This window comes from Ascaphus truei, chromosome 4 (genome assembly GCF_040206685.1).
Source record: "Ascaphus truei isolate aAscTru1 chromosome 4, aAscTru1.hap1, whole genome shotgun sequence".
Lineage (NCBI taxonomy): Eukaryota > Metazoa > Chordata > Amphibia > Anura > Ascaphidae > Ascaphus > Ascaphus truei.
In genome coordinates, this window is record NC_134486.1 from 248,216,014 (window position 1) to 248,243,140 (window position 27,127).

The window sequence follows — 27,127 nt, forward strand, 5'->3', positions numbered from 1 at the left end:
GGAGGATTCCCAGGTGGACTGTTAGTAAAGAGTGGGGTGATGTCAGAGTCATCTAAGAAGCTAGAGTGAGTAACAGTTGAAGTAAGGAACGAAACTACCCACAACGTACTTGTGAGAAGAGGTATGGTGACGGCACAGTGCCGAAGTAGTGGGTCAAGCCCAGCAGAGGAAGACTAGCCTGGGGAGAATGATCCCGGATATGTTTGAATTTGGGGACAGCTCTGCTCCTGAGGAGTGGAAGCAATGTCTAAGGGAAAAGATTGTCAGAAGCCCTGAAGTGTTCTCCACCCACGAATGGGACATGGGGATGTGCCAAGGGAGTGATTCACTGATCATCAAATATGTCTACATGATACCTGTCTATTCAGTGAGGGGCCCCAGTTGATGTTGAAGAGGTGAGTTGTCACCTACAGGAGTTACTGGCAGCAGGTATAAAATCAGAGTCAAGGAGCCCTTCTGCTTCTCCATTTGTGGTGGCCTGAAAGAGAAGTGAAGCAGTGACAATGTGTATAGATTACATACATTGAATAAACTAGCCAACTCAGACCAGTATACTGTATTAGGCCCAGGATAGAAGATGCATTGGTTGCCTCACATAGAGTAAGTGGCTTAAAGTCATGCATGACAAAGACAAGGATAAGACAATGTTCATCTTCCCCCTGGTGTTCTACCAATTTGAATGTACAGTATGCCCACGGACTGTCTTGGTCACCCACCACATTTCAGAGGCTAATAGAATGGGTAGTGGGGGATTTTAATCTGATTGATGTGTAGTGTATCTCGATGACCTTATAGTCTTCAGAAGGACTTTAGAAAAAAAAGGTGTAGTTCGACCAAGGATGCCTGGGGTCAGGACTACTTCAATATTACAGAACCAATTGGGACAAGGTGAACTCAAAAATGTGACTAAGCATTCCAAAATATCAAAACCCATTTCACCAACTCCCCAGTGCTGGCTTTCACTGATCTACAGAAACCATCTACATGTGGATGCAAGCCTGGGGGGACTGGGAGCGGTGATGTTCCAGGAACACTCTGATTGATTAAGGCCTTTTACATTTGTAAGTCAGGGTCTTGCCCTGTCAGCAAAAAAATACCCAGTAAATCGAATTCCTGGCGTTTAAAATTGGCTATAATCAACATGTTTACCTTACCTCAGTGGGGGATCGTTTGTGGTCCACACCGATGATAACCTGTATTCTTTCCTCTGCTAAACTTGATGCCACTGGACACTATTGGTTAGCCATGTTGGTTACGTACAATTTTAGCCTAAACTATAGACCGGTCACACATAACACCAATGCAGATGCCTTATGCAGGATCCACCGATGGCCAATGGGAGATCACAGAAACAGGTGTAAGGGCCATGTGTATTAAAGTTAAGACCCCCAGATGTTTGACTTCTGCCAACATACCTACCACATATAATTATCCTGCTGGACTAACTATGGCAGGGATGCATTGATTATACCAGCAAGATCTTATAGAAGTGCAATAGATCGACCCTGGGATAATAGAAATACGTAAGAGCAAGTCCATTTCTTCTGTCAGGAAAGGGCACCCTGATGTCTCTCTGCTATTGAGACAGCTGCATAATCTGATGATTAGGAGTGGTGTATTTTTCCGGGTTGTTAAGAAGTCCTAGCATTAAATAACAAGACCGTTAGTAATCCCACTGAAATACCTTTGTCGTAGTGAAATCTGTTCATGATGACCATGGGCACCTAGGAGTCGATAAATCTCTGAGGTTGGTACAGAATTCTTTGTATTGGCCTCATATGTCCACAGATGTAGAAGAGTATTGTAAAAATGGTGGCAGGTGCATGCCAAGAAAGTCTCTACAAAAGAAGGCCACCCATCTTGTGAATATAACCAGTAATGAGCTGCTGGATCTGGTGTGTATGGATTTCCAGTTTTTGGAATGCGACAGTAGAAATACTGGTAATATCCTGGTGGTCAGTGAACATTTCACTCAATATGTCCAAGTATTCCCGACCAATGATCAGAGAGCAACAACCGTTGCAACAGTACTGTGGGACAAGTATTTTGTACATTATGGGTAACTTGCCAGACTTCATTCTGATCAGGGAAGGAACTTAGACAGTCATCTTATAAAAGAACTGCTGGTTCTATGTGATATTAAGAAGTATGCACTACCACCCACAAGGGGACTCTCAGCCTGAGGGTTCAACAGAATGTTACTGAATATGTTGGGGACTCTAGATACCTGCGAAAAGGACAAATGGAGTCAACATGTACACCATTTAATACATACATACAACTGTACATGTAATGAAGCCACAGGGTTCACCCCAAACTACCTTTTTGTTTGGATATGAAGCCATATTTCCTGTGGATCTATGTTTCGGCCTGTCTGCTGATGGGCATTGTTCATACTGCATATACATCGTGGGCAAAGACTTAAAGAATAGTTACGTGAAGCCTATAGACTAAAGCCACCAGCAGAGGGAACAAAGGCTGCTATGATAAACGAGTGCAGGGCCAAGAACTACATGTGGGAGACAGGGTCCTTATTCAAATTTTAGGAATACCAAGGAAACATAAAATTCGGTAAATGGTAACCAAACATAAAATTCCTAATCGGTGGAAACTAGAGATGGACACATTTTTGGGGTGCGAATTTGGATTCACCTTGAAACGGCAGGTTATTTTGGTACGTGGATTTCGGTGGATCAGTCTCAAAAAGGGCAATCTGCCTTTGCCAAATTATATATATATTTTTTTTTTCTCACAGACAATCCACGCGAAGGATTAATAATTGAAACCAAAACACGGGATCTGTGGATGAGGAGGAGGAAAAGAAGTATAAATAGACGGGTTTTCTTTTTTTTGGATTATAACAGTTTTTATAAAAATTATTATTATTCGGTTCTTATAAGTGTAGATTAAGATTTGCATCTCTTCAAAAGGTCGTCCACATCATTGTCATTGCCAAAACAAGCAATTATAGCATTGTACAGTATATTAGTCCTATTTGAACGTTGAACATTTAATACGTGTCATCTGTGCTGTGTCAGGCAGGCAGTGCTACACTGGTCCCCAACATCTTTGTCAGAATTGACAATTGTCATCTGGCAGCCACCCACCAATTACATAACGTTCATGTGGTATGTAAAAATAGTCTGATTAAGTGACACCGTGGGACATTTGCGCAGCGAGGTCTATTATTGATGTATATGTACGATTTTCCAAAACTGTTGTGTATAGTTGATTTTGAGGGCCACAGTATGTAATTTATTTGTTCCCTACCTATAAAGTACTGTCATACATGAGGTACGAATTCCACTGCGTTGTCTGAGTCCACCAGCCTGTTTTTTTGCAGGCTGAATATTCTCTCTCATCTACAGGGGAGGTGGACTCAGGCCCCAACCCTTGTATATACTGTATATATTAATACATATGGGGAAATAAACAGGGTTTTTAGTTGTGGTTTCCTTCCAGCTCTGCAAATACAAGTGGTATGACAAATGGCTGACACTCGCAATTTTTGCAAACTTGCTAGAATTCTCATAGCTCCGTTAACTCCAAAATTCTTTAAATAACGCAGATATTTTTTCTCGCCCCCTCAATTTTGGGGAGACAGCCTCAATAGTTGCATAATTGCATCATTACATGTCACACAGAGCTTATTTCAGCTCATGCCTAATTAACTATTCTACAGTAAATTCTGTCCTGCAACAGTAATAGCTAACTCCTGAGGTACATTGTTGAAAACATTTTAACCCTTATATAATTATTATTACACACATTATGACATGCCTGTTTGTCTCATTAAATGGCCGGTGGCCTGATTCAAAGGCCCATGGCCCAAATACCTGCCTGTTTAACCCCCCTCCCCCCACCCCAATTTATGAGTTTCTATTTAAAATAGGAATACATGGGGGATCATTGAGTACTAATGGACATCACTGGGAACTCTGTCTTTGGATTATGCAATTTTTAGGATTCTTTCACACTTCTATATCTAAGAATGTTATCAAAACATATATTGAGCAATATTATTTGTCAAAAACGGTAGCGTACATCAATATATAGTTAATATATATTGCAGGTAGCATATTGGCTATTAAGAAGCTACAAACCACATATATGGACCTCAAGACTAGTCCTTAACACTTTAGGATGGGGAAGCATGACAGGGTGGAAATACTGGGTTTAAGAGGGGTTAAATGTGTTGAGGAGATGTAGGTCAAGAGGAGGAGTTTTTTTGGAGGGTGCGTTATGGTTTGGGAGGAGGGTGGCCTCAGGACAGAGCAGCAACACCCACCATCCCATTTGGACATTGTTGTTGTGCTGCTTAAATCTTAAATGGTGTATATTATGTTTAAACAATTTAAAAAAAGGAACAAAAAAAAAAGAATGGTGAATAAATAAAACAAAGGAACTATTATTAGTAGAAGGAAAAATTATGTGGAAAAGTGAAATTTTCTTTATTGTTTGTCATAGCTGGGTGTGGCGGTTGCTGATTGGTGCAGACTGGGCCCAAAAATCTCAAGTTTGGGCATATCGCCTAGTTTGTAATTAGTGTCCAGACCGCTGGTCTTGATGAGCTTTATGGTTACTACAGACGAGACCACGAGTATTCTAAAGCTTGCCCTAAACTAGCCCGGTTACATTCTGGGTTTGTGCTTGGTGTAACCTGGCTGGTTTAAGGCAAGTTTAAGGCATTTCTGCATTGACCAATGACCCATAGGATTAACACAGCAGGGGTCCCTGGCAGTCCCATTCGAATGGGACTGCTAGGGACCCCCGCTGTTAATCTGATGGGCCATTAATCAATGCAGAAATGCTGGGTCTAGATTAAGGCAAGTTTAAGGCAGTTATCCAGCATGTACCTGGGTGTACTTGGGCCTTGTTGGCGATTGCCACTGTTTGTGTTAGAATAACCGTGGGCACTACAGTATGTCAATGCTGTAGGTTCTCAACATGGTACGGGCAAGTCTGGGTTGGGGTATACACAGTCTTGTATTATTAATAAAAGCGGTGGCCTTATTTCTTCAAGATGAAGCCAGTTGTCTTGTACTGTCCTAATTTGGGACCATTGTGGTGCAAATAACTAATTGCTTCAATTACCTATTTCATTTTGGTTGTCATGTATATTATTTTTACACATTTTAGGACACATGATTTTGATTTTATGAGCATATTTGCTATCACAAAATATGGAGCACATTATGTTGTGGATTAAAAAAAAATCACTCAATCTACAAATTTAAATTATTTTCAGAAATATTTGTTTTAATCATCTTCTTTCCAATATTGAAAGTTATCTTCATTCAGGTTCAAATCTAAAGAAAGTACAATCTGTGCTTATTGGCTCTTTAACAGCAGTGTCAATTTTAATAAACATGATGTAAACAATGTGATTTGTGATACAGAATACGGCTAGTTCTGCCATTTTTTCCAACTACTTATGACTGTCAAACCATGCTGTATGACAAGGACAAACTCACACCTACTTGAATATCCTTAATATGTATATATATCCCCTTAATCTCTATTTGTGACTGGATTTTGGAATGTTTCCCAATGTATACTTTAACAGTGTGCAAAAACTGCAGTCCTTAAGTAGACAAAAATCCATCTTTGATTTTATCAGTAAGGCAGGAAAACCATTGATATCATGGTATGGTCAGTATTCCTGCAGATGACAGATTGGACAATCATCCAGGAGAACAGCTTTCAAAATACTTTTACGTGCCCTTGACAAGTCATTTAATGTACCACAAGTACCGACATTTCATTAATATGTAGATATTGATGGAAAGAGTTCTATATGCAGCACCACAAAAAAATTACATAAATATAGCAGGTAACATTGGTACAGTATATGGTCAATATATTGCTAACCTTATTTTAGTTGACACTGGACAGAAAAACCTTAGTACAAATGCTGAAATCAAAGGGTACAGTAGCTATCCAAGGCAAATACAAACATAATTTAAAGACTGACTCTACTGTTCTTCTATTGTGTTCAGGTGGTTGTTTCAAAATTGTATAATTGGCTTCAATGAAAGATCACCTCTAAATTCACCATATTAACATCCTGCATTGTGATTTATTGTGAAGGCCACTTAAGCAATGGCATTCTTTTAATTTCATTACATCCATTACTCAATATACTGTATTGTATCTCCTTAGAGCTCTGAAGAAAATAGTCAATCCCATCTCATTACAGTTATCCTGTTAAAAGTATGTTCCAATTACACAGTATCAATGAGCTTTGCCATAGGGATTCTTTGTATTATTCGAAACCTGCGGTGTCTTTGTTACACATTGATCAGATTAAGCACATATACTGATATTAATGCATTTCCATTGTTTTCTTTAAATATACATAATAGAGATATCAGGAGTGACATTTTTATATATCCAATAATAAGAAGCCATATACACTTTATTTTCCAAAACTTGTATATCATGTACTTACATTTCTAATGAACGTGGATTTGTTGTATGTTGTGATACCTTTTAGTGGAGTTCTTCATAAATTAAATTATAATGTATCTTTGATCCTCCTCTCCCACAGCAATGGTCAGAAAAATGAAGCTAATTCTTAAAATGTCAACTTTATATAGATCAGGGTATCACTCACACATAGGCAGAGTATACACAGATAAAAATGGAACCAGCTGATATGCTTTCCTCTCCTCCGGTGACCGCGACTCACCTCGCTGTTCCAGCCGATGTCAATTCCGGTTTTCTGGGTGCTGCACTGTAGCTGGTCCCCCTCACCCTACGTGTTTCGCAGGTAGTTCCTGCTTCCTCAGGGGTATACAAGAAAAAACAGAAATGCCCAACTACTTCCAATGTGACAAAAATACACAGTGTAACCTATATATCTCTTGTAAAAAGGGTCATTTAGTTTAACCCTTTGGCCAAAGCGTCTTAAGCCTTCTGCCACTTACAAGGCATGATCGTAGCAGGGCCTAACACTCAGGGGTATGCCTCGGGCATTTTCTTTCTTATATGAGGTGCGCTGAATTTTTTCCTGGATACATCATTGTTTGAACTGGGAACAGTTATTTTTTTCACGCAGCACTGAACTTTTCAATCAATGTTCTGTAGTTTAGACTATTTTTATTTCTGGTTTGTTAGCGCATCCCACATTTTTTTAATAAATTATAATGTATAGAGTTTTTGAAAATCCATAGATTGTACTACTTTGAACTACTGTACATAAAGAGGTATATGAGCGTAATTTGTTGCAAATATTCTCAATATATGTTGTGTTTTCAACTTAATTGGTGCAAAAAAACAATTATATATTATAACTGATTCCAGTTTTTAGCATGAACTTTTATCTAAAATCTGTGTTTATTTCAAGAATTTCAACACAGGTATTTTATGGAGTTGGACTTAAATATGGCCTTAGATCTCTGCTTTCATTTCTTCCTATGTACCTTCTAGTATCATCTTCTGCTCTCAAGGCCACCAACCGGAGTCTGTAGCAAAAACTCAACCCTTGTATAGCTCCTTGGGCTTTCCCTTGACCCAGGTTACACTAACCAGTCATAGGGAGTAAAATAAACTTTCGGTGTAATACTGTTGTGAGAGGAAAGGTGGTGTCGTGGTGGATGGAAGGTATAGAAGGCCTGCTCTGGTAAAGTTTACCACTCCCTACTAAAAGTTAAAAGCCATGGGGAGGATCCTGCTCCACAACTTTAGAAGCTGCCTTTAGGAATCAAGGCCAGGTCTTACACAGAACAGTAGAGGTTCTGCAGGTGAAGCAGGTTGCAGATCACGTAGGTCTAATTAACAGGGTTTGCAAAGGCCAGGCTGGGCCAGTTCTCCCCCTCTCCCTATTCCAGCTAAGAGAGCTGAATGCTACAAACAGACACTTATCTGCAGCAATTTTGTTTGTGATCCCTGCATTTATATTGTTTGGTAAGTGGGGAAGCCATCCAAAGATAGCTAGAGAACTTTTGTCTACTTAGTCATGTGAGACCAGGCAATTTACACCTTTTTAACTGTGATCATTAACTGAGCAAAACAAGGTAATGAAATTAATTTACGTTTATTCGCACAAATTCGCTCACACACACTGGAACACAAAATACAGACTGGAACTCTAAATAAGAGTTTTGCCCTGACCGGGACCTAGACCGGAATTTCCTGTTACCAAAATCGGCGTGAAGTTCCACACGCCACTGCTCCCTTCTCTTCTGAGAACTTGAACTTTCTTGACCACGAGCTACAGTATCCCAAATCTAACGGAACTCAAATCGGCCTCAAATTCAGCTGCGTCTGCTACGTTTGATTTTGAGAATTTGGCCGCTAAAATCGGAACTTAGAATCTGGCAGGCAGGGTTTTCTGGCTTGAAATCAAAGCTGGTTGCTCTGCTATTCGCGCAAGAGAAACTTTGAAAAGCTCGCGCTCTTACTACTGGGAATCTCTATTCTCATTGACTCACAAATTCTTTATAGTATTCTGAGTTTCATTCATGAAACTCAGCAGCCAATCATCACATGGGAACTTTCCCAGTATCTAATCAGAGCCAAACTGGTATGAAAAGCCGGGTCATATGAAATTGCCAAGGGACATGCACAAGTTTGCCACCTCCGTCCCTGGCTATCTCAATGCCACCCACTGGGTCTGGCTCCACTAGATATGGCAGAGCGAATGGCAGCCCGGATGACTGCCATTGTTCTCTGGCCCTGGGTACTTGAGCCCTTCCCTGCCACCCAATTGCTTTTCACACCTCTGGCATCCTCTGGCTACTTTAAACACCGATGTCCAGCACATTTACAGGCGTCTATGGATTAACCCCGGCAGCCTGTTTGGACATTGGTTCCAAAAGTCCCAGCACATTACAGTATATTAATAAAGTATAGTTTATTACACTCCTAAGTGTCTGGGTATGGGGAATAGAATAGGAAAGATGTACTTTTATTCCTATCAGCCTTATTCCCCAAACACTATCTTTTGGGACTTAGTCTGGACTCTGAGAGTCCCCCCACAACCTTATATATACGGTAGGGGCTCCCACAAATCCAATACATATTCTGGGATACCTGGGCACTAACTGGGGTACCCCCCTTAACCTCGCTAAAAATGTTGAATCCCACCACTGGTTATTTCTCCCGCTGGCACTTTGCAGCAGGATATTCTTTAACCGGATGGTGGGAGAAGCCACCATTTAATTGAATTATTCAGGATCAAAAATAGGACGGGCTAATGCGCCAATAATGCTTGCTACATGTGTATAAACACCAAAGCCTAGTTGCATCTACTCAACTCAATAAATCTGGTGATAACTTTCACCAAATATGCTTGGAGAAAAAAGGAAAAACCAGTACAATTTGCACAAATACTGCATTTTCGTATATATTTGGCCCGAAGTGCAATGTAACATACAGTATGATAATCCTCATTCCTTAGCTCCATTTCTTTCTCTTCTGCCCTTTTGTCTTTCCATATTGTATTTCTTATCTCACTTGAATACATCTTACTCTACTAACCACATTATCTTGTTCTGATAAGTTCACTGTGATATTCTTTTCTCTTGCTGTACTCCGTGTATTATATCCATCATTGTATTTTTGCCAAAAGTACATTAGAAAGATAAGCTACTGGTATAAAGTGCTTGTTACAGTACAGTGCAAAAAAATGCATGTGAAAACAGAACGTCAAAGAATCACTTTATTATTATTTTTTTACACAATACATGATTTCAAGTCCATTGCATTGAAAGAGTAAAATAAATATGTTAGGTGTAAACATGTAAGAACTGCAACATGCTACACAGTGTACTGTAAATCTTTCCTGTCTTACCTTCTAATATTTTCAGGGCATGTTACCCTGGGGGTAACTTAGGATAGATAACCATGGTAACCATTGAAATCCTCAGAAATCCGTTAAATCTGGGATTCTAACGTGACGTTACCGAAATAAATATCATCCGTTAGTTTCCCTGAGATTAGCGGGAATTCACAAAGATAAATATATGCAAAACAAATGGCCGTTAGTGATCTTGTTAGCTTAGACTTAACACCATGTGAAGTTAGCATTGCCTTGTGCTACCTTTAAATAACAGGATGTTAAGTCTGTCTTACCCAAAGGTGGCATTACTTCCATGCAGACCCTGAATAGGTGTTTAATTACTGGAAAGGTAAAAAGAGAAGATGAGAGAGGAAAAGAACCAGTGAAAACATTATGATATTTTATTTTGTGCCAAAAGTTATGGAGTATAGGCAGCACTCCAACAAAGTTGAACTGGGGTAGGTGCAAAGGAATAGTGGAGGGACCCTGAACCCTCCTAAATAAAATACAAATAAGCACGGATTCCCAGCACACGGGATAAATGAAGATTAGACACACGGTACAGTATATGCCAAAAGAAAAAATTATATTGAAGAAACAATTAGATGCTACATAAAATGCTGTGGTTTGGGCAATACTATCAAGGTGTATGTAAAAGTTAGAACCAATTGTGATAGAGAGGGAGGGGGTATGTGGTGGAAGGAAGGGGAATGATATAAAGGAGGTAGAGGGTAGGGTAAAGAGGGTAAAAAAACACTGGTTCCCCAACAATCTCTGAGAACCCCCAAACATTACCACATAATATATATATATATATGTATATGTGTCAAAAGGAGTGCTAGTGGGCGTGGCTAAATGCATACAACAAAAAACAAAGAAAGATGCCCAAAGCTACTTCCAATGTGACAAAAATACACAGTGCAATAATACTTATATATTCTCTTGAAAAGGGATCATTCAGTTCAACCCTTTAGCCAAAGCATCTTAAGCCTCACTCCCTGAGTTAAAATTCTTATTTACCTCTACCTTCCCTAAATAAGAATTTTAACTCAGGGGGTGTTAGGACCTGCTAATGGTCATGCCTTGAAGTGGCAGCAGGCTAAAGACGCTTTGGCCAAAGGGTTGAACTGAATGACCCTTTTTCAAGGAAATATACAGGTATTGCACTGTGTATTTTTGTCACATTGGAAGTAGCTGTGGGCATCTTTCTTTGTTTTTTGAAAAGGATGAAAGAAACATGTGGATACCCTCTGTCAGAAAATTTCTTCTGCATATCATCAAATCTACCCGGGACTGTTGGAGGGATACTGGTGATACGTCTTGCCCTGAGGAATTGGCTATAGGGTACACCCCTAATCGTCCCCAGGGAATGGAAACTCTTATAGTGGAGTACATTTTTTATTTTGAATAGAGATTGTAGTATCTAGAAAGTTGATGGACCTTCTGTAAATCAGAAAAGTGAATCCAATGGTGTTCCTTGAATCGTTAAAGTCCCCAATGAAACTGAGCAGATCATTCTCTACGCCAGCCCATATTAGAAAAATTTAATCAATATATCACACCAACATACGCCCATGGGCTATGAATAATAGGTGATTGAAAACATAGTCTATTTCAAACTTGTTCATGAAGATATTGGTGTATGTGGGTACGATATTCGATCCCATGAACATGCGCTGTTTTTGGACATAATACGTATCCTCAAACAGGAAAAAATTATCTCTCAGAATGATAGCCCGTACGTCCAGTATAAACATCCTCTCTCTGGGTGTAAAGCAGCCCTCTTTCTTTTTAGGGACAATTTGAGTGCCTCTACCCCATCATCATTAGGAAGGGATGTATACAAGCTATTCACATCGAGTGTGACTAGAATAAGCTCTTCATTAATTGTTGGAAATTCCTTGATTTTATGTAGGAAGTGCGATGGTATCCTGAATAAAGGAAGCTGAGTTTGTGACTAGTGGATGTAAAAACTTGTCTATGAATATTGCTAGTGGTTGAAATAATGAATCCATGCCTGCTACTATTGTGTGGCCAGGAGGTTTGGTGAAGTTTTTATTCATTTTAGGTCAAATGTAAAACACAGCTATGAAAGGGTCTTTCTTGATTAAAAAAATCTCTTTGTTTTCCTGAAATCACACCTCCCTCCATGCCTGCTGAAATGATCTGTGAGATTTTTTGTGTAACCTCAGGGGTAGGATAATGGGGTACTATGTAGTGGATGTGTCAGATAGTTGACGAATTATCTGATCTCTTTAATCAGACCTGTTCATAATTAGTATGGCTCCCCCATTGTCTGCTAGTTTAATTATCACCTCTTTGTTGGTCTCAATTTCTCTAAGTGTATCCCTTTCAAACTTTGTAAAGTTGGTATTTCTCGGTGGTACAGGTGGTGATTTTTCAAGGAGTCCAGTTGCCTATGGACCAGTGAGATAAATGTTTCGATTACATGATTGACAGGTGGGGGATTGAATCTGTAATTATTTTTACAATCCATACTGAGGACATGGAATGGAGTATCCTCTTTTGTCTGAATTCGGCCCGTAGTCTGGTTGGGATATTTGGCAAAGAACCCTTTTAGTCATAATGTTCTATAGAACCTAGACAAATCCACAATCAGTTCAAGGGGATCAGTTTGTGTGGTAGGAATAAATGACAGTCCTTTGTTGATGACCCTCTCTTATTCCATGGAGTGTGGAGTATCTAAAACACAAATAAGTGACCACAAGGAATCACCAAAAGTCCCTGTAAATTGCACTCATTACGCAGTATGATATAGTATACATAAAGTACCAGTTTAATAACTAGTACCATAGATATGAGAATATATACAGACCACCTGGGAAACTCCCACACAACCTAAGCTATGACAAGACAAAAATGTATGATTTTATTACACAATAAAAACTGACGAAATCCATAAAATAACAACTATAATACAAAAATTAAAAAGATCCCTTAGTGGGCGAGATGGAAAATGTATGGTGAATGTGAGTGCTAGTATGAACTAGTGCTCATAGCCCCATGATAGTATACATGGAGGTAGGGTCCAAAATATAATAGTAACACAACTGATAACCTCACCATAGCATCATGCAAAATAGCAACATCTAGTCAAGGGACAATCCCATGTTGCTAAAAATAGAGCATACCCAAAGAGACACAAAATAGAAGATATTAATGTGTTCCAACTAGATGATATATGTGTTTAAGTGGGTTCAATAGGCTATGTATTAGTATATACAAAATGCTTATTGTAATAGGTATATACAATGTAGACAGCCTGCATTGGGACAGGAGATATACGACCTGACTCCTTATGCTTCCTTGTGGTCACTTATTTGTGTTTTGTATTCTATCTTCCCTATGCACCGTTCATATCTTCTTCTGTATGTATTGGCAAGCAAGGTGGTTCTGTGTGTTTTCCAGTGTGGAGTATCTGAAATAATTACCACTAATTGTGGGACCTCATCTGCATCCCTCTCTTCGGTGGTTCTCGCCTGTTGGTTTTTCCACCCTGCCCGCCCTTTTGACCTTGCCTGTCATTGGGATTCCTTTGTTCCAAAAAGGTACCCTTCCCGAGGATGACTCGCTCTCTGTGGATTCGATAGAGTTCAGATGGCATAGATATCTGGAGAGTGGTCTTTGTGTTCTCCATCGCATGTCATCTCTGTGTGGATCCCTCCACTTCCAGGAGTAAACTCTGCCCTATGGGTTGTCCCGGGCATCACGTAGAAATGTGCTTCTTTTCTTACTTTCAATTTCTTGACTGTAAGAGAGTATTATGTCATCAAGTTGTTTTTTGGGACTTACAATGTCTGGTGGTTGGAGTGTAAAGTTTCAATGCTTCTCCTAGTTTAATGATTTGCTGTTGGGTTTCAGACAGATCTTTTTGTATATATTCTATTGTGAGGATGATAAGATCTAGTGAACATTTATTAAGAATGCCTTCCCACTTCTCACAGAATTCCTTCTGTTCCAAAAATAGTGCCCTCGGCACGAAACGCGTCAGAGGAGCGTGCTGTTAGTGTATATCCTTAGGCATCATGCCTGAATATATTTTCATTGCTTTTTAACCCACCTCCAGTCCGGATTTTTTGCTACCTCCTATCTTTTTTCACTGTTGCTATATATTGTGGGAGCGACGCACGCCTTCAGGAACGGATTTATTCAATATTTACTACCTACATCAGTGAGTACATTTCCGTTTATTATTGCTGTAAAGTGGCCAGTATGGGACATTACTTTGGCAGTTGTAGGATTAAATAGGAGGAGGGTAAGGGATTGTGGCATATCAGGGGGTGCTTTACATTAGCATTTATCCAATTTCCCCTGTTCCCCCCTCCTCCATCAACCATTTATTCCGCCACCTGTTTGGACACATTATTATGGAGCCACTGTACAGTCATACATAGTTTACATCATCCGTTCCTTTCCTGTTTATTATTATTGACTTATATACATTGGATCATATCACACAGAGGAGTATTAGTAGCACCCCAGGGGAGCTCTTCCCCATCTGCCAAGAATAGAGTGGGTCTGAGTGGGCAACGTAGCCTTCTAGGGATCCGTCTAAGACAGAAGTATTCTGCGAGAATGGTGGCATGTAACTCTAAGCTAGTCTTGTGTTTTTGAAAATTTTGTAGGTCTTTAGGTGTATCAGGTGCATGAACTTATAACAAATAATCCCTTCTGCCCACGCATAGGGTAGCTATCCATGCGGCATCTACATCAGTATACGCAAATGTGTGAATATTTGCCTGGGAGGCTCCTGGGTCTTGCCTAAAAGACATGGGATAACACAAAAGGAGAACAGGGTATGTCTAATCTTCATTTATCCAGTGTGCTGGGAATCCCCGTGCTTATGCTTATTTTGTGCCAAGGACACGAGACGTAACTCCCAATGTATTTTTTTTTCCTGGTAACATACTTTATAAAGATATACGTCTATTCAGTAATTAAATGAAAACGTGGGCGGATTGTTTAGAGATGTAAAGGACCGTTGTACAGTTACAATGAGCTTAATTACGCAATTTAAATATAGCTCAATGTCTCCAAACACATAAGTCATCTCTGAATATCAGTGTTAACGTATTTTCCAACTAATTTGCCCCTTAAAATTGGAGGATTAGTTTTGAGAGTAATTAGACTAATAATTTAGAATGAGATATACAGGCATACCCCGGTTTAAGAACACTCACTTTAAGGACATATCGCCCAATAGGCAAACGGGAGCTCACGCATGCGCCTGTCAGCATGTCCTGAACAGCAATACCGGCTCCCTACCTGTACTGAAGCTGTGCGCAAGCGGGGAGACTATAGAGCCTGTTACAAATGCGTTATTTACATCAGTTATGCACGTATATGGCGATTGCAGTACAGTACATTCATCGATAAGTGGGAAAAAGATAGTGCTTCACTTTAAGTACATTTTTGCTTTACATACATGCTCCGGTCCCATTGCATACGTAATGCAGGGCATTCCTGTATTAAGTTCTGGTTCATATTACATAGTTACATAGTTACATAGTTACATAGTTACATAGTAGATGAGGTTGAAAAAAGACGTACGTCCATCAAGTTCAATCTATGATAAATTTAGACAACATAAACTTTATCCTATATCTATACTTACTTATTGATCCAGAGGAAGGCAAACAAACCCCCCCCCCCCCCCAGTGATATCATCCAATGATATCTCATAAGGGGAAAAATAAATTCCTTCCTGACTTCAAGAATTGGCAATCGGATTAATCGTGGATCAACATTCTTCCCATGTATACTTATTTGGTATATCCCTGTATACCTTTCCTATATAAAAAGATGTCCAACCTTTTTGTGAACAAATCTATTGTATCTGCCATCACAGTCTCCATGGGTAATGAATTCCACATTTTAACTGCCCTTACCGTAAAGAACCCTTTCCTTTGTTGCTGGGGAAATCTCCTTTCCTCCAACCTTAAGTGATGCCCCGAGTCCTTTGTACTGCCCGTGGGATGAATAGTTCTTTTTAAAGCTCCTTGTATTGTCCCTGAATATATTTGTATATAGTTATCATATCCCCTCTTAGACGCCTCTTTTCTAATGTACAGACGAGACCCCGGCTATTCTAAAGGTTTCCTTAAACTAGCCCGGTTACATTCTGGGTATGTGCTGGGTGTAACCTGGCAAGTTTAAGGCATTTCTGCATTGACTAATGACCCATAGGATTAACACAGCAGGGGTCCCTGGCAGTCCCATTCAGTTTGAATGGGACTGCCAGAAACCTCCGCTGTTAATCTGATGGTCCATTAATCAATGCAGAAATGCTGGTCTAGTTTAAAGCAAGTTTAAGGCATGTATCCAGCATGTACCTGGGTATTTTTGGCGATTGCCACTGGTTTGTGTTAGAATAGTCGCAGTCTCTGCTGTAAATAAATATAATTTAGCTAGTCTCTCTCATAAGTTAGATTGTCCATCCCCTTTATTAATTTGGTGACTCTTCTCTGCACTCTCCCTAGTTCCATAATGTCTTTTCTTAGGATTGGTGCCCAAAATTGTACTCCATATTCAAGGTGTGGTCTTACTAATGCTTTGTAAAGGGGCATAATTATGTTTACTTCCCTTCCATCCATTGCCCGTTTAATGCAAGATAAGACCTTGTTTGCCTTTGCAGCTACTGCATGACTTTGGGCACTATTGCTAAGTCTGCTGTCTATAAGCACTCCTAAATCCTTCTCCATCAAGGATTCCCCCATTTAATTTGTAATTCACCTTTTTATTCTTGCATCCCAAATGCATAACCTTACATTTATCTGTATTAAACCTAATCTGCCATTTACCTGCCCACGTTTCCAGTCTCTCCAAGTCCTTCTGAAGAGAAATTACATCCTGCTTTGATTCTATTACCTTACACAATTTAGTATCATCAGCAAAGATGGAGACTTTGCTCTCATTGCCAAACTCAAGGTCATAAATAAACAAGTTAAAAAGCAGGGGTCCCAGTACCGATCACTGAGGTACTCCACTCATGACTTTAGCCCAACCTGAAAAAGTTCCATTTATGACAACCTTCTGTTGTCTGTCCTTTAACCAGTTTTCAATCCAGGTGCATACATTAATACTGAGTCCAATTTTTTTATTTGGTACACCAACCTTTTGTGTGAAACCATATCAAAAGCCTTTGCAAAATCTAAGTAGACCATATAAACTGCATTACCCTGGTATAAATTACTACTTACCTCCTCAAAGAAACAAATAAGATTAGTTTGGCATGATCTGTCCTTCAAAAATCCATTCTGACTATTACGAATAATTTTGTTTTCCATTAGGTATTCCTGAATATTATCCCGTATTAAACCTTCAAGTAGTTTCCCCACTATTGAAGTCAGGCTTACAGGTCTGTAATTCCCCGGTTATGATCTAGCTCCCTTTTTAAATATAAGCACCACATCTGCTTTATGCCAATCTTGTGGTACTGAGCCTGTGGAAATGGAGTCCTTGAATATTAAATACAATGGTTTTGCTATTACTGAGCTTAACTCCTTGAGAACTCTTGGATGTATGTCATCTGGGCCAGGTGCCTTATTTACTTTAATTTTTTCAAGTCGCTTATGAACTTCTTCCTCAGTTAACCAATTGTTCATTAATATGGAGGTTGTGGCTTCCTCCTGCGGCACTACTATTGAACTTGATTCTTCCCTGGTAAATACAGAGGCAAAGAATTTGTTTAGTACCTCTGTTTTTTCCTTATCTCCAATAATCTGCCTACCCATCTCACACTGAAAGGGTCCTATGTTTTCTTTTCTCATGTTTTTGTTATTAAGGTACTTAAAGAACATTTTAGGGTTGACCTTACTTTCTATTGCAATCCTTTTTTCATTATCCATTTTTGCTAATTTGATTGCCCTTTTGCAATTTTTGTTACATTCCTTATAATTCTGATACAATGCCCCCATCCCTTCTGGCTAAAAGAATCTAAACGCCTTCCTCTTCTTGTCCATTTCCTCCCCTACCTGTTTATTTAGCCACATTGGTTTTGACTTATTTCTTTTATACTTATTACCCAAGGGTATACTCTGATAAGTGTGCTTTTCTAACAATGTTTTAAGGACTGCCCATTTATCTTCTACCTTTTTCCCTGCAAAAACATCATCCCAATGTATTACTTGTAGATTAGACCCCAGTTGATTAAAATTTGCCTTTCTAAAATTTAAGGTCTTTGTTGAACCCTAGTAATCTGTTTTTTGATCATTTATTTCAAATGAGACCATGTTATGATCACTGTTACCCAAATGTTCAAGGACTTGAATATTTGTTATTACTTCTACATTGTTTGATATGACCAAATCCAATGAAGCAGGGCTATGCCATAAAACACCATCCAGTGCCGGAAAGCACCTTTCGACCCACTCACCTAAATGGGCTGCACAGTGTTTTATAGCATATCCACTGCTTATATCGGCCTTTGTATCAGTGTCTCCTGGAGCTAAATATATTAACAGATTTATCAGGGCTGATAGGATTGCAAAGTGCAGGTATAGTTGCCAACCGAGGGTTTATTTTTGCTCTGACCCCACATAAGTGATGCAGCAAGCCTAAGTGTCTGCTGGCTGTGCCACACGTGATCACAGCAACGGATTAATGCTATAAGGGGTCCCATTCAAAAGCATGAACCCACCGCATCTCCATCGCGTTAGACGCTGTCCCCAGTGCTGCAGACTTTGCTTGTTCATCCGTGGTGCACGAGACAGTAAGTCTTTCTACATCTGTACCGTAGTTGCAGCTTCCTCCCCTTCACCTGTCTGATCCTCAACTCAAAACTCACCAAGGGGGCGCGAGCCTCATCATGTATGTTGACCTAATGCAAGCTGATAAATGTGGCTTTATTTCGTTTAACTAAGTATTGCTAAAATGTTGAAAAAAATGGTTACAAACTTGCTTGCTAGGTTATATCTCACAGAAGTAAAAGAATATATAAGAGGAGCGCAGAAAATTATGCGGACAGATAGAGCCAATGGTAAATTGGCTCAAACCCCACTAAACGCTAGGGAATGCACAGGTGCTAAATTAGCAACCATCAATGCACATACGCAGTCATACAAACAAATAGGGGGTGAATTTTGTTAATAAACGTTTGTGATTTTATCCTAATATACTCTTAATACTTACTTACCGACTGTTGATACAGTACTGGGAGAAACAGCCAGCTGGAGACTACACAGAAGTTTCAACCACCAGGAAAAAGATAAAGATACAATTTGAAGATCATTACTTACACAGGGCCGTGTAAGTAGATTTTATTTACCTCCATGTTATATGCACTCACCCCCTATTTGTTTGTATGACTGAGGTTGTGCATTGATGATTGCTAATTTAGCACCTGTGCATTCCCCAGTGTTTAGTGGTGTTTGAGACAATTTACCATTGGCTCTATCTGTCCACATCATTTTCTGCGCTCCCCTTATATATTCTTTCACATCTTTTTCTACTTGGGGGTCCTGGAAAGATTCCTGAGGGTTGAGCAGCAGGATTCAGGCTCCGAAGTAGTGCACCGGTATTGTGGGTGCATATAGGAGTCCGAGAGTCACGGTGATATTACAACCGTTTATCGCATTTTTATGGTGAGAGAGCACCTTAGTCTTTCTGTTGCATTTATCTCACAGAAGTAATAATTTTGCATCTTATAATATGCTTTTTCTGGAAAACTGTATTTCTGTGCAATTTTCACACCGATTTGCATCCTGTTGCAATAATAATATTAAAAAAAGCCCTTCCTGCATGTCCAAACAGCTCAACTTTTTTTCAAGCAATGTTATTCCGACACTGCAAATCCATGCAGTATGCCAAAAATACATGAAACTGTAATCCGCTGGTATTCAATAAACTCTGTTAAGTCCAAAATGCAAAATCGGTCGCAAATATTTCCAATATTTATTGTTCAACCTTAAAGGCTGGTAAATTGGACGTAATTGATGCGAGATTGCATGATTAAAACGTGATTGGCTCATTAAGATATGTTGGGCAGGGACTTTTTGATTCCATTTATTTCATTACCTTTTTTCATGGACGTATCTTTTCCCGGCACTGTCTACCTAATTATGTACATTACTACAAGCATTACTTGCAATAATACCCTGGCTGGAGGAGTTGAAGGGCAGATGCGATGCTGCTGGGAGGATTATTACTATATTATGTTAAATGCACTGTATGTGTTTTGCATGAATTTCTTTTCCCACATTAATAATCTGTCCATCTGATGATGGTGTCCTATGTGCTCATCCATCGCTCCACTCTCTCTTTGACTGCTCCTCACTTGTAGCTGCCGTGCCACCCTGCCCCCTCACTCAACCATCTGGTATTACTGACTGCGCTTCTTGTATGTTTATCATCACTAAATGTGAGATTTTAATAGACATGTTTTTTTTCAGAATCTTATAGGAGATGGCGAAATCACAAATTTTCTATCGCTAAATATTGCCTTGTTCAATCTCAAAATTTGACAATGGCAGCATCGCCGTTTATCGAATTAGCTCCTATATTTCTTATTGCCATTTTCCTATTGTTTTATGACCTATTTCTTCACTCTACCTCCGCAGTATGCTACTTGGCTTGTCCTGTGGGTATCTTGGAATGTGTTTGTCATCTGCTTCTATTTGGAGGTTGGGGAACTTTCTAAGGTAAGTTACCAATTGATGCATCTAAAACAATGGATTGTAGCTGTCAGTTAATGTTTAGCATCTGTCTCCAGTACAGAGGACTAAATCCAATTATATCCCAACTTATTCTGCACTTTTCCAAGTATGTACTGTATCTGGTAGAAGCCTTGACCATTGGTATGTTGAACTGTGGTTTTCCACCCTGCTTCTGTGGTGGAAGTGTTTCATTTCAAGATGCCCCATATTTTCCGTCGTATTTTTTTAATTAATACCTCAAAAAGATGAAAACTATTTTATAGTGCACCGTTATAAAAATACAGGCTATCGAAAGATGTTGACACAGTTTTTGTAACATAGGACAGAGATTATGGTCCCAGATCATCAGAATGCATTGCAAAGATAACCCTGAATGGTTGATCTAGAACCCTAGTTGAATAAGAATGAAATGCATTACTTTGTATGTGTTATGTAGCATTTCACTCATTTATTTCTACTACATTATTAAAATAATAATGTACAGTGAATATACAACTACAATTATAGAGCAATATTGGTGCAACATTGATGCAAATAATGCCTCTTTGCATCAATTAATGCAAACATTTTGAGGCACCCTAACATACTGTAAATGATCAAATTGACTGGTACAAACTATAATATGAAATGTTTCAAATTCTGAATCGTTTTGCACCGTTTAATAACATACAGAAAATCCATAAGATCTAAGGTGGCATACACTTCCCTAGTTAATTGGCAGAAACTTAAGCAAGAAAACAAACTGTTACTGTATATGTTTAAATAAATCATTATCTCTGAGAGAAAATAGAATGAATGTCCTGATGCTTCACTTTTCTATGTCTGTGTGGAAAATCATCCTTGGTTTTGTTGTGGAGCTTATAAGAATGTACTGTAAGTCAGTAGAAACGCCTGTATTAAAAGAGACATCAGGCCATACTTACTAAATGGTGCCAGGCCATAATACACCTTCCTGTGCTGAAAAGGTGCCTTCTGGCACCAGAAGGTGTCTTATGACATCATCCACTTCTTTAATTGGAAAGAACAATGACAGTACTGTGGTTAATGCACATGAAGGATAACACAGAGAAAAAAAATGCAGCTATGAATGTCTATAAGAAAAAACCCCAAATGAGTCTCTTTGGGTTTCTTGGGGAGTGGCGAACATATCGTCGTCATAAAGGTAAAAGTCATTATCTACATTCTTTGAGTACTGAGGAAAAGGCAATTAAATGTTCTTTTTGACAGGGAACAGTCTGTATTTAAAAAGGAAGTTAATTTGATATGACAATCCGTGCAATTGTGCGGGATCGCCGGTATCGCAGTTTATAAAATAAAGGCTTATGTCCATTGAGGTGCTTGTGAAAGGCATTTGAAAGTGCCCATAGAAATGTATTCAAAAGCAATCTGAACGGGAAGGCAAAGTTCTGATAAACAAGAGGGCATTTAATTATTTTGTTTTTCTATGGGACTGGTCATCTCACTTCCATTCCTGTTTGATATTGTTGTCTAATTATAGCTTAATGTGTCTACCTATCCCCAATCTGGGAGGACAAATTATATGAATTGATCTAGTTACATAGTTACATAGTAGATAAGGTTGGAAAAAGACGTACGTCAATCAAGTTCAACCTATGCTAAATTTAGACAATAGATACTTTATCCTATATCTAATTAGTATTCATTAGTGGGCCCCATATTCCTAATGTGAGGAACAGCATATGCAATCAATTTAAAACTCATTGTGAGGTGCGGCTCAAACCATTACCAACCTCATACTGTATGACACTTCCAGCTGATTCCAGAACAAGATTGATTAGAATAATACAATCATATGTCAGAATGGGAATCCATCTTTCCTTTTATTCTTATTTAACACAATATTCTGCCCCTGCAGCATGGGTTGATATTTATGCACAACAATGCATATAAATAAATAAGGGCTTCAAATAACTTGATTTTTACACCTTGCGTGAACAGCAGACCATCATTTAGTAGTGTGTTATTTAAGCAACTTTTGACTTTACATTTTCACTTAGCCAAGATAAAATAAGCATTTGAGATTGTTTTGCTACATTAGTTGTCATTTCTGGCATGCTGCTTATTAACCAGCCATTCACATTCTACATTCAAGTCTTTCATCTTCTGCATTTGCAGCTGAGAATAAATATGACACCAACCCGTAATGACACTCATAAGTATTTCCTCTTGTTACAAAATGACATGTTGAGGCTGAAAAATATATTACATTAAATTGGTTTGAAATGGAGAATAAAACATACCCTTCAGGCACGTAATGAATTAAACTATAGCTTTATCCAGAAGCCACCACAGGAGGTAAGTTTATAGTGTTCTTTTGTATTGATAAAATTGAAACCTATTAGCATCACTTCAGAGAAGCATAAATTAAACTTGGTGTTATATTTTTCCTACAAATGTGTTGTATTCAATGCACTATGTTGGTACACAAAATGTGTACTGCACTGTGCTATACTATAGTAGTTAATAGTCTTGCAATATTGCCACAGACTAGACCTTAAATAACCGTATTACTTCCTTTTAGTTTATGGTGGCCCAAAATAATATGGACTATGAATAAAGATATATTAATCTGGGTTAATATTTGGTGGATTTCAAGATTTTCAAAGTACATTTTATTTTCGTTTGCATACTCAGTAAGTACCTGCATATAAAGAATGTAGAAAATGTATGATGGTGGTTAGCTATTTTTGCAAAATTGAAAACAGTTGGATTATTTTGGCAACATCAAAACAATTTTTCAAGTACTGTGTCTAATTGGAAGTGTGTCTTCAAGAAAAAGTGTAAGGAGATCTTCACCGGTATTCTACACTACTTGGATATTATTGTCACGGTAGCTTACGACAAGATATAATGAACACCAAATATCTGGGTTGAACTGAACGAGGCTTAGATATAATAAAATATAATTTATTCCTTAAATAAGGTGAACACATCAATATAGTACAATTAACAGACAAGAAGGTAACACTTACTTAGGGTTGGGGAATGGAGAAGTATCCGCTAGCAATTCACCAGCAGTCCAGTGACATTCAAGATGGAATCAGAAGCACAACTCCAGCAATCCGGTGACATTCAAGATGGTATCAGAAGCACAACTAAAAACTGTAGGGTTGACACAGTTAATATACCTGTGCAACCCTATTCTTAACATTGAACACAGCCTATTGGTGAACAATTATCTGTATCCACTCTCTAATGTGGAGACACAGACTAACAGACTAACCCATGCCCTCAGGTAACAATTAGACTGGCAGAGTTTGTTGATTGACTAATACTTAATCCCTAGACATTGGGTAACAATCAAGGCAGTTACTTTTTGATCACAGTGCTTAGGCTACTCAGCGGTCTGCCCTTCATGACCTATTAGCCTAGCAAATGGCGTCTGCATTTTCAGAACACATCCAAAATAAAATACATATACACTTTAATATCTACACATATTAATAAGTTCCATTCTGGTGGGCTCAGTGGGTCGACCTTTGCCAGTTTTTAATGCCTACAGTGACTCCACATATTGGCCAAATATGAACTCTCTGCGACCTCCAGAACTGGAGATACAGAAATGCACTTTAAAACATTAAAATACATGCTTATAATGAAACATGGGAAAAGGGGAACATACATTTTCAAGGTATAACAAGGTGCAAACCTCATCCCTGGACCGCAGTCCAGTTAACCCCTTGTCTCTCTGGTGAGGTCAGGGGATGTGCATATGGAGTGCAACCCCTTTAATACCGGGCCACCCCCTTTCTCCCTCTACAATTATGCAGTCCTAAGTAGGAGTGACAATGTGTAAAGAACTACAGATGTAGCAAGTCACATTATTCCTCCAGATACACAACACATCCAAGTACACAGTACCTCAGAATATTTGAGAGTTTCAACAGGGTATACTGGCGATGTAGGCAAAGTATATCAATATATTTATATCTACCAGCTATCGCAGGTGCGTTGACAGGTATCTCTCCACGTGTTGTACAGATGACTCTGGCAGAAGAAAAATTGGTTGTGTAGGAGCTGCTGAAAAGGTCTTAACATGTGTTGGCCTAAAGATTTAACTACACAAACTATGCTTATAAGGAGAAAAATGATATAAATAAACTACACAATTTGAAGCATTGGATGTGCATTGTGGCTTCTTTGTTTACCGTTGTTTATTTGAGGTCTCTTTCCCCTCCAATGGGCACTGTTAAGTGTATACATATATAATACTTTGGGTTTTGAGCTTTCTAAGTTGTTTAATTGCAATTGTACCTTTTTAATCAATACCATTCTTAAGCTATGAAACTATGGAATCCCACACCTTATCTATGTAGATAAATGGGAAACTGAATTAAACTAACAACTTCGATTCTGTTTGGTCCATAATAGAGCAACGCAATATAGTGAAAATGTATAACGATTGTACTTTACTGGCTACAAAGTGAATAAAGTAGATCCCAATTCTTCTGATTGATACTGGAGGTGGTAAAAAAGATACCTTTCTACACAAATAGTGGCAATGCCCCTCATAGAAAGATTCTGGAAGAGAATCCAGACTCTTCTAACAGGAAATAGAGTTTGATAGCTGTAGGATACGAACACAGAGGTATAACCAGGGAGACATACTGAAGATTGGCGAAATAAACATTGTTTATTATTTAGCCCGTATCTTCCAAAAACAACACAGCTTTAAGGCAGCATACAAATAAACAAAACAGCCTTATTCCTTTGTAAAGGCTGACTCACACTTCCCACTCCCTAGGCTTCTTTCCAACCTCTGACTCAAAGTTCAAAGAGGTACCTGTTTCAAGGGCTCTTTACCTCAGTCTAGGTCTGGCTCGATGTCCTTGTCTTGCACCATCTGGCGGGTTCCAAGGTTCGCCGCATCATGGAATAGAGGGGCTTGTTCCCAAGTATTCCTCTCTGATAGCACACACCTCCTTAGTGCTAAAGAGATCCCCTGCAGATTAAGCAGGAGGCTTTTGTACCTGACTGATGAGCCAGGTTGAGATTGGCTAATTATCTGTAGCTGCAATTAACCAGTTCCCTGCTGGACTCATAAACCAGATAAAGGCTTTCTATTGGGGGCCCTATTTAGACAGGGGTTACGGCCCTGTCACAACGGCCAATAATGTATACTTGGTACAGTATATATTTTTAATGAAACCACCTTGAGAACTAAAGCCATCTAAAAGCTACAGATGTAGCAAGACTTGTTCTTCCAAGGGTTGTAGCCGAGGCACTAGGGACAGTGTCTGCCTTAATTGCGCGGCAGGGGGTACATGCTTCCGAGTCAGACCCCCCACAGCATTAATTTGTCCGTACCTTGGCAAGACAAACAGTAAGTCTTGTTACATCTCTACATTAATATCACATATTTGGTAGTGGCTTAATGCATGCACTTTTGCATGGGATTAGAAACAAACACAACATTTCTCTTTTAAGTGAAAAGAGCATGGATATAATGACTATGGAGAAATATACTGATACAGTCCATGAAGAAATGGATAAATGTAATGAGATATGCATGGAGTAGATCAATCATACAGTATTGAAACAACTGGGAAAGCTTTCACGCTGTGACATAATCAAATGCAAGGTATAAAGCAAGACCATGACTCAAACAGACTTTTGAAATAATTATTTATTTACTATTCTTTTCTGATACATATACGCTTTTGTATTTAAGTCTTTATACAAGTTGTATTTGTTTTGATTTTGTTTGTAAAATCTACGAGGCTTTGTATTTAGAATTGTTTAAAAAAAAAAAAACCTGTACAGTATATTGCATATACAAATCAGTTTTTCTCACCTAAAATAATTAGCCATATGTGACATTATTCATGTTTTCACGTTTGGCTCATTTTTTAAAATTCTTTATATGATGTGCGTCATGTTTATAAATATGAAGGCATTATGATTTTCCCGTTCAGTATGCAGATTTCAGTATTTTCTCCACAACTCACAACTTTATCAATGCTCAGACCTTTCATTACTGATCATGAACAGATTGCTCAAGACCAAAAGGGTCATTTTAACAATTCCATTAGCCAAACCTGACAAAGCCTCATTTATAAAGTCAAAACCTGGTCAGAAATGTATATGGATATACCAACAAGTAACTGCATCTATCATTACTGATCATTAATAAACAGAATGCTCTCCATTACATTTGAAACATTTACTTGTTTACATTGCACAGTATCCATTATCATTTGTACATAACAAGGGCCTACAATGTCACCAATGCAATGTATGCTATCATTATCTTTCTTGGTACCATTCACTGTGTGTGAGCTCAGCTAGGATAGGCTTACTGTATAGTATTACCAGTTTGAAGGTAGTGTGCACTTCATGTGTTTTGTAACATATATTAACAAAATATCAACTGCCTTTTTAGGTAAAACTGTAAAAGCAAATGTAAAAATATAAATATTTGTATTTTATATGAGGCAACACCGTGTGCTCTATTTCACTGACCATTCCATCAGTGCCAATGTATTCAGGCCCATGTTTACTATTTACCAATTTGTACTATTCCAGATCACACCTTCTAGTGCTGAAAAACACCTTATGGCCCATTGACCTTAACACAGTAAATGCATTAAATAAGGTGTCTTCTGGTGCTTGAAAGTGTTTTATGGGCTAGCACTGCTTATGGGCGACC

The 27,127-nt window shown here is 38.7% G+C and overlaps 1 protein-coding gene across 1 annotated transcript in view; it reads left to right on the forward strand.

Moving 5' to 3' along the window:
• The window catches only part of NKAIN2 (sodium/potassium transporting ATPase interacting 2), a 1,223,374-nt gene that overhangs the window by 568,087 nt on the left and 628,160 nt on the right, over window positions 1-27,127 (forward strand). The window contains exon 3 of the mRNA XM_075597233.1: window positions 20,362-20,442. Coding sequence (XP_075453348.1) covers window positions 20,362-20,442 — 81 coding nt within the window. The remainder of the gene's footprint in view (window positions 1-20,361; window positions 20,443-27,127) is intronic.